The sequence below is a fragment of the Bufo gargarizans genome, chromosome 1 (assembly GCF_014858855.1).
Source record: "Bufo gargarizans isolate SCDJY-AF-19 chromosome 1, ASM1485885v1, whole genome shotgun sequence".
NCBI classification, from domain to species: Eukaryota; Metazoa; Chordata; class Amphibia; order Anura; family Bufonidae; genus Bufo; species Bufo gargarizans.
Genome location: NC_058080.1, coordinates 609,007,454 through 609,020,762, shown reverse-complemented (window position 1 = coordinate 609,020,762; position 13,309 = coordinate 609,007,454). Strand labels below are relative to the sequence as shown.

Below are 13,309 nucleotides of genomic sequence, written 5' to 3'. Positions count from 1 at the left end.
CACACTAAACACCCGCTCTGATGCCACAAAACTGGCCGGGCAGGACAGCTTTTCCAGGGAAAACTCTGCCAGTTGCGGCCACAAATCCAGTTTGGCTGCCCAGTAGTCCAGCGGATCTTCAATGTGGGGTGGCAGGGTGCTGTCCACAACCTGCTGGTTCAGGTTCTGCTCCAGGTCTAGTTGCTGGTGAGTAATATTCACTCTAGATTCAAGCTGATTGAGCTGGTACTGCTCCTACCCTGCAAGTTCTACCTTCAAGTACTACATTAAGTACAGTGAAGAGATATTGCAGGAGATAGTCAGGAGGTAGGCTGGAAGGTGGAAACAATACAAAAAAAGGTAAGATTTGTTTGATTTAAATTGACAAATTTTTATTCTTTTTTCATTTTTTTTTCTCCTCTTTAAAATGGCAGACTTGGTTCAGTGCAGGAATTGTTGTGCATTTATTTCATGTTCCACTCTTTGGAGATTCGGATGCTGTCAGATCTGTAGACAGTTCTCCTTACTGCAGCAGGAAATTGCATTTTTAAAATCTGAGATATTTAAATTATCTGTTAAACAAACTCCAGCTAGGACTGCTGCAATGCCACTGCCACAGAGGAACCCCAGAAATGGCAGATGGGTTACTGTAGGTTCTGGAAGACTTGGAGTGGTGGATAGAAGACATGTCCCACAGTCGGTGATTCTCCAAAATTCATTTGCAGCACTCTCAGAATGTAAGGACAACATGGTTATGGACTCAAGCGTAGAGGGTGAGAAACCATCGACTCCTATGACTAATGTAGGCAAGACTGCAGCCAAGGACAAAAAAGATAAAGTGAAGTCTCAAAGGAAGCAGCTGTTGCTGGGTGATTCAATCATAAGAAGTGTGGAGCTTAAAGAAAATGGTTTTGTGAGATGTCTCCCTGGGGCTACTGCTAGAAGAGATAGAAGACGTATTATTAATATTGTTAAGCAAGCAAAGCAGGAAGGGGACGTGGATGTTCTTGTCCATCTAGGGACAAATGACCTGGCTTGCAATGAAGTGTCAGAGGTGAAAAAATCTTTTATCACACTTGGTAATGACGTACAGGATTTTGCATCCACCATTTCATTTTCTGAAGTTCTGCCTGTACATAATGTTCAGAATGATAGGCAGAGGCGCATAAAGGAGTTTAACATATGGCTTGGTAAATGGTGTCAAGAGCAAGGATTTGGCTTTGTTTCTCATAATAGCTCTACTTGGAACAGAAAGGAACTGTACAAAAAAGATGGTTTGCATCTTTCTCTCAAAGGAACAAATGTACTTAGTGAACAACTCCAAGAATTTGCGAAAGAGTATTTAAACTAGGAAGGGGGGGCAAAAGAGTGAAAATAAAAGAGTCCAATTGCCCCCCGAAACAATGCCAGAACAGGTCAGATGCACAGAGGTTAAGAAATGATAAGCTCAGAGTCCTCTCTACAAATGCTCGCAGTTTAGGTAAAAAAATCAATGAACTTGGGTCAATAATGGCATCTGAGAATGTAGATTTAGTGGCTGTTACGGAGACATGGTTTAATGAAAGAAATGACTGGGACATAACCATACCAGGGTACTCTTTATACAGAAGAGACAGAGAAGGCAAGAAAGGAGGAGGAGTGGCCCTGTATGTGAAAGATAGCATTAAATCTAACCTAATACAAGTTGGTGAGGCCAACATAGAGTCAGTTTGGGTTACGTTGCAGTTTGCTAATCATGCAGTAACTCGTGTAGGTGTGATATATAGACCACCTGATCAAGTTAAAGAACTAGATGATCTACTAGTTGAAGAAATAGCTAAAATGACAATGAAAGGAGAAGTTATCATTATGGGAGATTTCAATCTTCCAGATATAAACTGGAAAACCAAAATAGCAAGTTCTACCAGGAGTACAGATATTCTAAATTCCCTACTGGGGTTATCCCTACAACAAATGGTTGAGGAGCCAACCCGGAGGGAGGCCATTTTGGATTTGATATTCACAAATGGGGATTCGGTATATGATGTCATTGTAGGCGAAACCTTGGGATCTAGTGATCACCAGTCAGTGTGGTTTAATATAAGAACTGTGAAAGAGTCCCACCACACAAAAACAAAAGTTTTAGATTTTAGAAAAACAGACTTTTCAAAAATGAAATTAGTCATAAATGAGTCCTTATCAGACTGGAACGGATTACATGGAGTCCAGGAGAAATGGGACTACTTAAAAGGTGCATTATTGAAGGCAACAGAAAATTCAATTAGACTTGTCAGTAAAAGCAAAAAAAGGAAGAGACCACTGTGGTACTCGGCAGAAGTGGCCCAAATCATTAAAAATAAAAAGCTAGCATTTTGTAATTATAAAAAAACCCAGAGCAATGAAGATAAGGAAATCTACAAGATTAGGCAGAAAGAGGCCAAGCAAGTTATAAGAACTTCTAAAGCGCAGGCAGAAGAAAAACTAGCTCAGTCTATGAAAAAAGGGGATAAGACATTCTTCAGATATATAAATGAAAAAAGGAAATTAAAACAAGGAATAACTAAATTAAAAACAAAGGACGGAAGGTATGTAGAAGAGAATAAAGGGCTAGCCGACTGCCTTAATGAATACTTCTGTTCAGTTTTTACAAAAGAAAAAGAAGGAGAAGGACCTCCACTAGAAAGGATGACTAATAAATCGTTTGATGCATGTCTTTACAGAGGAAGATGTTCTAAGTTTGCTGTCTAAAGTGAAGACAAATAAATCACAGGGGCCTGATGAGATACACCCAAAATTATTAAAAGAGCTTAGTGGTGAGCTGGCAAAACCGTTAACAGATTTATTTAACCAATCATTAGTAACAGGAGTCATCCCGGAAGATTGGAAATTGGCAAATGTCGTGCCCATTCACAAGAAAGGTAGTAGGGAGGAATCGAGCAACTATAGACCAGTGAGTCTGACATCAATAGTAGGCAAATTAATGGAAACCCTATTAAAGGATAGGATTGTGGAACATCTAAAATCCCATGGATTGCAAGATGAAAAACAGCATGGGTTTACTTCAGGGAGATCATGTCAAACAAATCTTATAGATTTTTTTGACTGGGTGACTAAAATAATAGACGGTGGAGGTGCAGTAGACATCGCATATCTAGATTTTAGTAAGGCTTTTGACACTGTCCCACATAGAAGACTTATCAATAAACTGCAGTCATTGAGCATGGACTCCCATATTGTTGAGTGGATTAGGCAGTGGCTGAGTGACAGGCAACAGAGGGTTGTAGTCAATGGAGAACATTCAAAACAAGGTCATGTTACCAGTGGGGTTCCACAGGGATCTGTACTGGGACCAATTTTGTTTAATATCTTCATAAGTGATATTGCAAAAGGCCTCGATGGTAAGGTTTGTCTTTTTGCTGATGACACAAAGATATGTAACAGGGTTGATGTTCCTGGAGGGAAACGCCAAATGGAAAAGGACTTAGGAAAACTAGAAGAATGGTCAGAACTCTGGCAACTGAAATTTAATGTGGATAAGTGCAAGATAATGCACCTGGGGCGTAAAAACCCAAGGGCAGAATATAGAATATTCGACACAGTCCTGACCTCAGTATCTGAGGAAAGGGATTTAGGAGTAATTATTTCAGAAGACTTAAAGGTGGGAAGACAATGTAATAAAGCAGCACGAAATGCAAGCAGAATGCTTGGATGTATAGGGAGAGGTATAAGCAGTAGAAAGAGTGAAGTGCTTATGCCGCTGTACAGAACACTGGTGAGACCTCACTTGGAGTATTGTGCGCAGTACTGGAGGCCATATCTCCAGAAGGATATAGATACTCTAGAGAGAGTTCAGAGAAGAGCTACTAAACTGGTCCATGGATTGCAGGATAAAACTTACCAGGAAAGGTTAAAAGACCTTAATATGTATAGCTTGGAAGAAAGAAGAGACCGAGGGGATATGATAGAAACTTTTAAATACATAAAGGGAATCAACTCGGTAAAGGAGGAGAGCATATTTAAAAGAAGAAAAACTACCACAAGAGGACACAGTTTTAAATTAGAGGGGCAGAGGTTTAAAAGTAATATAAGGAAGTATTACTTTACTGAGAGGGTAGTGGATGCATGGAATAGCCTTCCTGCAGAAGTGGTAGCTGCAAATACAGTGAAGGAGTTTAAGCATGCATGGGATAGGCATAAGGCCATCCTTCATATAAGATAGGGCCGGGGCTATTCATAGGATTCAGATATATTGGGCAGACTAGATGGGCCAAATGGTTCTTATCTGCCGACACATTCTATGTTTCTATATGTTTCTACCCCGCCATGGCAGTGGAACAAGAGCACAGAAGGCCCACCCGGTCAGACCTGCAAGAGGATGGACAATGGTGCGGATAGGCAGCAGCCAACTGACTACTTATGATGTCTCTATAGTAGTTCAGTTTGTCCTCCCTCTCAGCAGGTGTTAAAAAATAAATAAATAAAGGCCCCCATTTTGGACCGGTAGCGAGGGTCCAACAAGGTGGAGAGCCAGAAGTCATCCATCTGCCGAATGGTGACAATTCGGATGTCAGGAGCCGTAAAGGACATGTATTGTCCCTGACCGTAGTAAAAACTCCACACGTCGGCTCTGCCGTGCACTTTGGCAGACAGGGACGGGCTCAAGGACTGGCCCACCTTCTGTTCGACATGTTTGTGCAGGGCTGGTACTGCCTTTTTGGCAAAGAAATGACTGCTTGGGACACTCCACCTCCGTTCGGCACAAGCCATCATTTCTGTGAAAGGTGCAGAGTCCACCACTTGGAAAGGGAGGTACAGTACATTCCATAGGATGAACACACGCGTATTGCTGTCTCTTGGCAATCTCTTCGGTGATCGACTGCTGATGAAATGAGCGACATGGAGGAGGAGCATCAGGACCAGTAGATGATGGGAAGGACAGACAGCTCCCTTCAGGTGAGGTGGTGAAGCCTTGACTGCCTGAAATCGGGCGCATGCCAGTGGTTGTTGCGGCAGGCTGGACCACTACATCGTAGCCATGTTTCTCCTAGGCCACTTTATGGCGACGCAGCATATGTTGACGCAGGGCCGTGGTGCCAACATTGGCACAATGGCCATGCTTCACCTTCTGCCTACAGATTCGGCAAATGGCCATGTTCACCTCCTCCAGCAGCTTAATGAAAAACTGCCACACTGCCGAATAGGTAATTTTACCCCCAACACTCCGCACTGACTGCTATGGCCACTGCCTCTGTGAACCCCTGTCCCACTACTTTCTGGGCAGGTAGGCCCCTGCGAAGCGGGTGGTCTACCCCGGGCATGTTTGGCTCCTGACCTCCCACTGCTGACTCCCGGCCACGCTACCGACTTGCTGGGTCAGCCGCTGCCTCACGCGCAAGCTGCCACCCTCTTCTCCCGATGATGATGAAGCCACTTAGTCACCCGACTCCCAATTGTGATTGGCTACATCATCATTGAGTACTGTCTGCACGTCACTGATGTCTTTCTCAACGGTCTCTAAGCCAGGAGCCTGACCGCTTGCAACACCAGCTCCCACTCCACTCTCCTCATCACTACTTGCCCGCCTACTGGAAGAAGCAGCGGATGTCTCCTCCAGATCTTGGCTGGGCAGTAGCTGCTGACTGTCATCTAGTAGCTTGTCCTTGCTGTATAGTGGAGCTGAGCCCGCAGCATATAATACTTCTCTGGCTGAGGGAACAGAAAAGGACAGAGGCAGGTTGAGGAAAGGTGAGGGCACAGGGCCTGCTCCTGGGCCATGCCAACTAAGGGTTGTGTCTGACTAACGCACCAACTCTTGGCTGGGGATGTCTGAGGTCACTTGGGACGAAGTGGATGACAGAGTTAACCATTCAAGCACTGCTGGGTTACTGGTCAAGACACGACACCGATGGCTCAGCCTCTTAAAGTGACCCCTGCCGCCACGCCCTCTTACTCTGCTGCGACCTGTTCCTGCGCCAGAAACATTTAGGACTCTGCCCCTCCCCTGTGCAGGGCCTGTAACTTATCGGTCTGACATACTGTTAGATCATATAAATCGGAAGGAAATTAATACACCCCAAAAAAAGGCTGTAATTTTGTCACTTCACCGCACAATAACTAACAAGCCTTTTTCCCCCCACTAATACACCACAAAAAAGGCTTTAGAACATATAACTGCACCGCTGAACGGCTAAGAACACGTACAAATATTTCCTAGTAAGGCTACTTTCACACTAGCGTTCGTCGGTCCGCTCGTGAGCTCCGTTTGAAGGGGCTCACGAGCGGACCCGAACGCAGCTGTCCAGCCCTGATGCAGTCTGAATGGAGCGGATCCGCTCAGACTGCATCAGTCTGGCGGCGTTCAGCCTCCGCTCCGCTCGCCTCCGCACGGACAGACGGACAGCTGAACGCTGCTTGCAGCGTTCGGGTGTCCGCCTGGCCGTGCGGATCCGTGCGGATCCGTCCAGACTTACAATGTAAGTCAATGGGGACGGATCCGTTTGAAGATGCCACAATATGGCTCAATCTTCAGGCGGATCCGTCCCCCATTGACTTTACATTGAAAGTCTGGACGGATCCGTACGAGGCTATTTTCACACTTAGCTGTTATATGCTAAAAATAATGCAGACGGATCCGTTCTGAACGGAGCCTCCGTCTGCATTATTATGATCGGATCCGTTCAGAACGGATCCGATCGAACGCTAGTGTGAAAGTAGCCTAATACATCCTGTTAAATGCTGTATCACACAGCACTTCAATAACAAGAAAGGTTTGCCGGAATTACAGAGGTATCATCTATTGCAAACCTGATAACAGCAGTATAATGGCAATTTGGATCCGCAGTCAGTGCAGCAAGGTGTAATAGGATTGTTCCGATTACCCAGGCTGTAAACTGCCCTACTGAACCCTGTTCTCCTTTTATAGTATGGAATAATTTTTCCCTGTCCTTTCCCTACACTTCTAATGATCTTTCCCTGAACTTCTATTCAGTTTTTAAAGTCTTTCCTATCACTGTCCCTAACGCCTGCTGACGTCTCTTCTTGCACTAAGTACACTGGAAAATGTCTGAGGCTGATTGGCTGGCTGCTGATTGGCTGGCTGCATGCATGGCATTGTGTGTGATCCCTCGCTCCCAGAGTTCTTTGCTCCATGTCCTAATACGTGCAGCAGCCATTTTAGGAAAAAATGCAATTTGTTACCACGAAGCGTGAGGAAATTTGGATTTTGTGAGAATCAAATTTTTCCTCAAATTCAGATCGAATTCCACTTCGTAAGCTTCAATTTGCTCATCTCTAATCACAATGTTTTAGGAAGACCTTTAAAAGTATATGTTCACTATAAACACCAACGTTTAGTTGGGTATCCATATACATCAGTCGTGCTCATCTTGTACTGATCTTCGTTTACAGCTTTTATTATAGTCATCCCTCAAATAGCTGCATTCTGTAGACTTTAGAGCTAAAATCTGCCAGCAACTCTTCCAGGATGCCTTGCTGGCTCAGTGACTGCACCAGGCTTGCTCTTGTGGGGTTGTCCAGCCTGTAACTTTTAGACTTGTTTAAAATACTGTTAAAAAAAAAAAAAAAAAAGGTACGAAAAGTCAAGTGCTTCACTTAACGTTTTCATGTAGACATATTATGTACATGTGGTATATTTGGTGACAAATATGAGAATGGAAATTCCTTAAAGAGGTTATCCCATGACTAATGTAAAAAATGAGTCATTCCTCATATAGTACATGACAATACCTTTCTAACAAACCAACCAGCCCTATACCTCACATGGATCCAGGGATCTCCACATTCATTGTTCTGCTAGATTTTTATTAAGCTGACAGCTCAAGGGGCGTGTCCATGCTCTCCCTATCTCAACTCAGGGGGCGTGTCCATGCTCTCCCTATCACAACTCAGGGGGCGTGTCCATGCTCTCCCTATCACAGCTCAGAAGGCGTGTCCATGCTCTCCCTATCACAACTCAGGAGGCAGATAAAGGATGAAACTGAGCATGTGTGGTCTTCTGAGTGAGCAGGACAAAGAAATAAGAAAAAACAAACAGCAAGTGGCGCTGTACACATGCATTGTATTGAATAACTCAGCGGCTATGCAACATTTGTAATTACATGCAATTACAAAAGTATTCAGATCCAGGTGCGGGTTTTGTAAACTGCAGAATATTTTTCGTAGGACAACCTCGTGTGTGGTAAATACAAAATGAGCTATATTTTCATTTACAGGAAGTATCACCAATTAATAATGACCAATTCAAATATAGAAAAGACTAAGGTTGCTGCAGTACCCTAGATAGGCATTGATGTGACATACATGGAATAAAAAAAAGGCTATGCTTCTTCTGTTGTAGGTCTGGAGCCTGAGTACTTTTGGACTGATGCACACTTTCCTCAATGAACATGCGCGTCAATCCATCTTCAGAAATATCGGAACAGGCGTGATGCAGATAGAAACTGGGCCGGCTAATCACATATTTTCTTGTGGTGCAGATGGAACTGTCAAAATGAGACTATTACCTGACCGGTTTAGTACAGTTAACGACCTTCTGAAAAGTGAAGTCAAATTTGTTCTTTGAACTCTTTACTTTGTATCATTTAACCCTGTGGACTCTTTCAACTCATTGTCCTGCACTAGCACTGAAAGTGGATACCAGTGTCATGTATTAGGTAAGAGTAGTGGCCGGCAAATGAAATGTGCAATGCTTTAAAGATGTGCCACTGTGATGCTTTGAGCAGTTTATATTTATTTTTTTTTATTTTATTTTTTATTTTAATATATATATTTTTTTTTTCTTTCCCTGTTTTTGCCCTTCACGCACTGATGCCTTAAATGATTAACACAATTGTTCATCAATTGAATGCTATGTTGCCTAAAATAGGAAAGTGGATAAATATGTAAATTAAGATATATATGTATACTTATATATTCCTACATACTTGTGCTGCTGAGGATGATTTATTCTTTTTTTTGTCTTCTAAACATTTTTTTTACATGTGTTTAAAATCAGCACAATCGGAGAATATTTTATTAGTTGTGTATAACCTTTAAACCTTACGATTTAATTATAGTTATATATACAGAAATTAATATAAATTATATTTTAGGGCAGTTAAGGATCATTGTAGGATATACAATTAGGTATAAATGTACCTATGTGAAAAAGGAAACAGTCTCCAAGTATAAAACTCCACAAATAAAAAAATAAAAACTGCTGTTATTTGTTTTTGGCCTATGTTTAGTATAATGATCTTTAAAGGCACTTAAACTGTATTACAGTTCTACAGCTTTACAGGAAAGTTTTGTATATTTGTCAGAATTATAAAAAGGTGTAAATGCATATTTTTCTTTCTTTCACTAAAGCGTAGGCTTATGACTTAAACCTAACTCCATTTAACTCCATTAAATGTAGTAGTAACCGCCAATATCCCATTTCCCAGGTTACCAGAAGCTGAGCTATATGGAGAAGCTCTGGTGGAGACCTTGGGCAGAAAGCACATATGCCGTTTGGTAGTTTTATTTTATATTCAGGAGTGGATACAAAAGAGGTTTATTAGACCTGCTTCTTCTCTTTGCATCCACTATATATTTCAAGTCTTAATTTTTGTAGCTATGCGTTGCTGCCCTGTGTAGACCTTTTACATGGACTGAGCAAGGGTTATTGTACTTTACTGAACAAAATAAATTTTCTGCCGGCAAAAGCGTAAAGGATGCCAGAACAAGAACTACTCACATCCTTAAGATCCTCGATCCCAGAGATTGTGTGTGGTGGCTGATGGGGTAGGATTTGATGTGAACTGCAGTCAAACTGCGTTTTCATACTTAAAGTGGAGTTTTAAAGAAGTTTGACAAAAAACTTCAAGAGCACAAACGGCCTCAACTTTTTTTTATTTTATTTATTGTCCCAATGAATAAAAAAAAAATCAGCTTTGCAATAGGTCTTCAGTTTTGTTTGTACAGCTCCCGTTTAGATTATTCATTTCCATCGCAACAGACATCAAATTCTTTGTAGTGTAAGGGCTTACTGCCAGTGGTTCCCATCTGTGTGCTGTTCATCTTCTCCATGGACAGTACACAGATCCACTTGATTTTATGGGGGCAATTTATCATTTCCCCCCTCCCCTCCATGCCAGTTCTTTGGCGTAACAAAACCTGCATACTTTGTTTGCGCTTTTTTAAACAGTATTGTGCCTATATCTAGGCTCAAGTGGCATTTCTATGCCACCCTTGCCACTTTCCCACAAAATGGACATGATGAGGACAGAGCAAGTGGTCCTGGCAAAAACCTTCTTTTAGGCCAGCTTTCTGGCCTAAAAGAAGACTGTCATTTTCAACAGGTCTGAACTTCTGTTGATTTAGTCTAGGTGCACAGACTGCCAGAGGACACACCTAATTGTGCCTCGTCATAAATTGGGTGCATCCTCCAACAGCACAAGAGATATGATAGACTGGTGTAAACCACTGTACAGTAATACATACCCCCCCCCCCCTCCCCTCCCCTATATTCAGGTGTTTGTGTTTTTCCATGGACCTCCGGACTACAGGAAAACATGAGCATGCGCTACTTTTGGAAAGAAAAAAAAGGATGGATTAGCCACATTGAAAAACGGACACCCATTCTGAAGTCTAACCTTTGCAGATGCAAAACCGTCGCAGTTTTTCAGTCCACAAAATGGACTCTGACATGTGAATAAGGCCTAATCCTGCTGTTTTAAGCTTTCTTCCATTTGTTCCCTGTACTACAGTTGATAGGTTAGCCAGAAGTAGAGGAGATGGAGAAGTGTATAATATGGTGGCTGGATTAGACTACACAGTTTGTTTGCTGTCTTGCCATGCCGGCGCACAATCTGCATTGGAGCTGTAGACCCAGAACAGTAATATTTTAATTTTTTTTTATATATATTAAGGCCTAGTGCAGTGTTATTCCATTTTTATTTTAATATGCACGAAGATAATTAAAAGAAGACGCATGACCTTAAAATTAGTTCTCACAATCAGATCGGTGGGCATTTGACACCTAGCTCCCCCACGATCAATCATTTTCTGCAGGTGCCAGCACCAGCAAAATCACAGTGGACGGAGCAGGAAGCAAAAGGCTCCATCTTGCTGTGTGGTGGCCGTTCTCATGTACTGCACCTCGACTCAAATGGCGCAGCCATCACACAGCGGAAGGAGCCTTCTGCTTCCAGCTCCTTCCACTGTTTACTTTCTGATGCCGGCAGCTTCTGAAATGAGTGTTGGGGTTAGTGAGTGTTTGATCCCTACCCATCTAAAAGTGATGACCTCTTTGGAGGATAAGTCATCAATATCTAGAAACCAGAGAACCCCTTTAGAATCTATATTCTGTACAACAGTTGAGTAGGGTAGATCTAGTTATTGCTGAGTCAGTGTTTGTCACATGCATAAATCCACTCCAGCTAAAAAGAAAAAAAAAGGTTCACTGGTTAATGCAAATAAATGATGAATCCAGTAGATGTAGATCGGTGGTAATACTCAATTCTTCTTTCTATCACTTCTGAATTGCTATACCTTTGCCTGGAACAGGACAATGTTTTTTACACTTTATTATGAAGCTATGACATCAGCAGATCACAGCTTGGCAGGTTTCAACATCTTCATAGTTATTTCCATTAGTCAGAAGGAAGTTCTAGTGACCTCTGTCGTACATAAGCCAGTTCTGGGACTTTGGCAATAACTTGTAGTATAGGGTGACTGCAGTGTAGCCGCTTATGATGGTCTAGGAGTGAGTGACCGTATATAACTTTTGTAACACTCTCAGGACTTGGGTTTTTTTAATTACTCTAGTACAGAAGACTTTTTAAGCGATATTTTCATTATTTAAGATGTTTAGAAAGTCACTAAATTCTGAAGCTAGGCTTAAGAGGTGCAATAACATGTAACAAGTAAATTCTACAATGCAAGATTGATATCTAGTGTAAAGCAAAGTAACACTTGACCATAACTGTTAATAATTGACTGTTTTAAGTAAAAAAAAAAAATTATAATTGATTACCATAATGAAATGGTACACAATGGGAACAATTGTGTTTTAATTTAGCAGTTTCTGATGAATTATAAAAAAAAAAAAGTGATTTGTCATGTACTAAGTAACCATCTTTTAAATAAACTTCGAGACCATGCAGTCTGGTGTGACATTGGTGCTTTTCAGAATCTAGTGTTGCAGGTTATTAATCACAATTAAATTGATGTCTTTATTAATAAACTGGATTGAATAAAAATAATTAATGCAGTAACCCGAAAAGGCCATTACATAACAGATGGACATTTCTGCTTCTGGCTCCATCCACTATGTGTTTCATTGCCCAGCAGCTGTGGAGAAAAGCTGATCGATGGGGGTGCCAGGTGTTGGACCCCCAACAATGTAATATTGCTGACCTATCCAGAGGATTATTCCTCACTACAGCATCTAGAACTCAGAAAACTTAATTTAAAGGGAGCCTGTCAGGTTGAACATGGTATCTGAGTTGAAGCCAACATGTTATAGAGCAGGAGGAGCTGAGCAGACTGATAGTTTTTTGGGGAAATTATTCAGTAAAATTTGTATTTTATACATTTACAGTGGAGGAAATAATTATTTGACCCCTCACTGATTTTGTAAGTTTGTCCAATGACAAAGAAATGAAAAGTCTCAGAACAGTATCATTTCAATGGTAGGTTTATTGTAACAGTGGCAGATAGCACATCAAAAGGAAAATCGAAAAAATAACTTTAAATAAAAGATAGCAACTGATTTGCATTTCATTGAGTGAAATAAGTATTTGAACCCTCTAACAAAAAAAGACTTAATACTTGGTGGAAAAACCCTTGTTTGCAAGCACAGAGGTCAAACGTTTCTTGTAATTGATGACCAAGTTTGCGCACATTTTAGGAGGAATGTTGGTCCACTCCTCTTTGCAGATCATCTCTAAATCCCTAAGGTTTCGAGGCTGTCTCTGTGCAACTCTGAGCTTGAGCTCCCTCCATAGGTTTTCGATTGGATTAAGGTCCGGAGACTGACTAGGCCACTCCATGACCTTAATGTGCTTCTTCTTGAGCCACTCCTTTGTTGCCTTTGCTGTATGTTTTGGGTCATTGTCGTGCTGGAACACCCATCCACGACCCATTTTCAGTTTCCTGGCAGAGGGAAGGAGGTTGTCGCTCAGGATTTCACGATACATGGCTCCGTCCATTTTCCCGTTTATGCGAATAAGTTGTCCTGTGCCCTTAGCAGAAAAACACCCCCAAAGCAAAATGTTTCCACCCCCATGCTTGACGGTGGGGACGGTGTTTTGGGGGTCATAGGCAGCATTTTTCTTCCTCCAAACACAGCGAGTTGAGTTAATGCCAA

At 41.9% G+C, this 13,309-nt stretch overlaps 1 protein-coding gene across 1 annotated transcript in view; it reads left to right on the top strand.

The window, feature by feature from the left end:
* DMXL1 (Dmx like 1) overlaps positions 1-9,175 on the top strand; it is a 142,418-nt gene extending 133,243 nt beyond the window's left edge. Inside the window, 1 exon segment of the mRNA XM_044275895.1 lies at positions 8,315-9,175. Coding sequence (XP_044131830.1) covers positions 8,315-8,539 — 225 coding nt within the window. The 3' untranslated portion in view covers positions 8,540-9,175.
* The last annotated feature ends 4,134 nt before the right edge of the window (positions 9,176-13,309 follow it).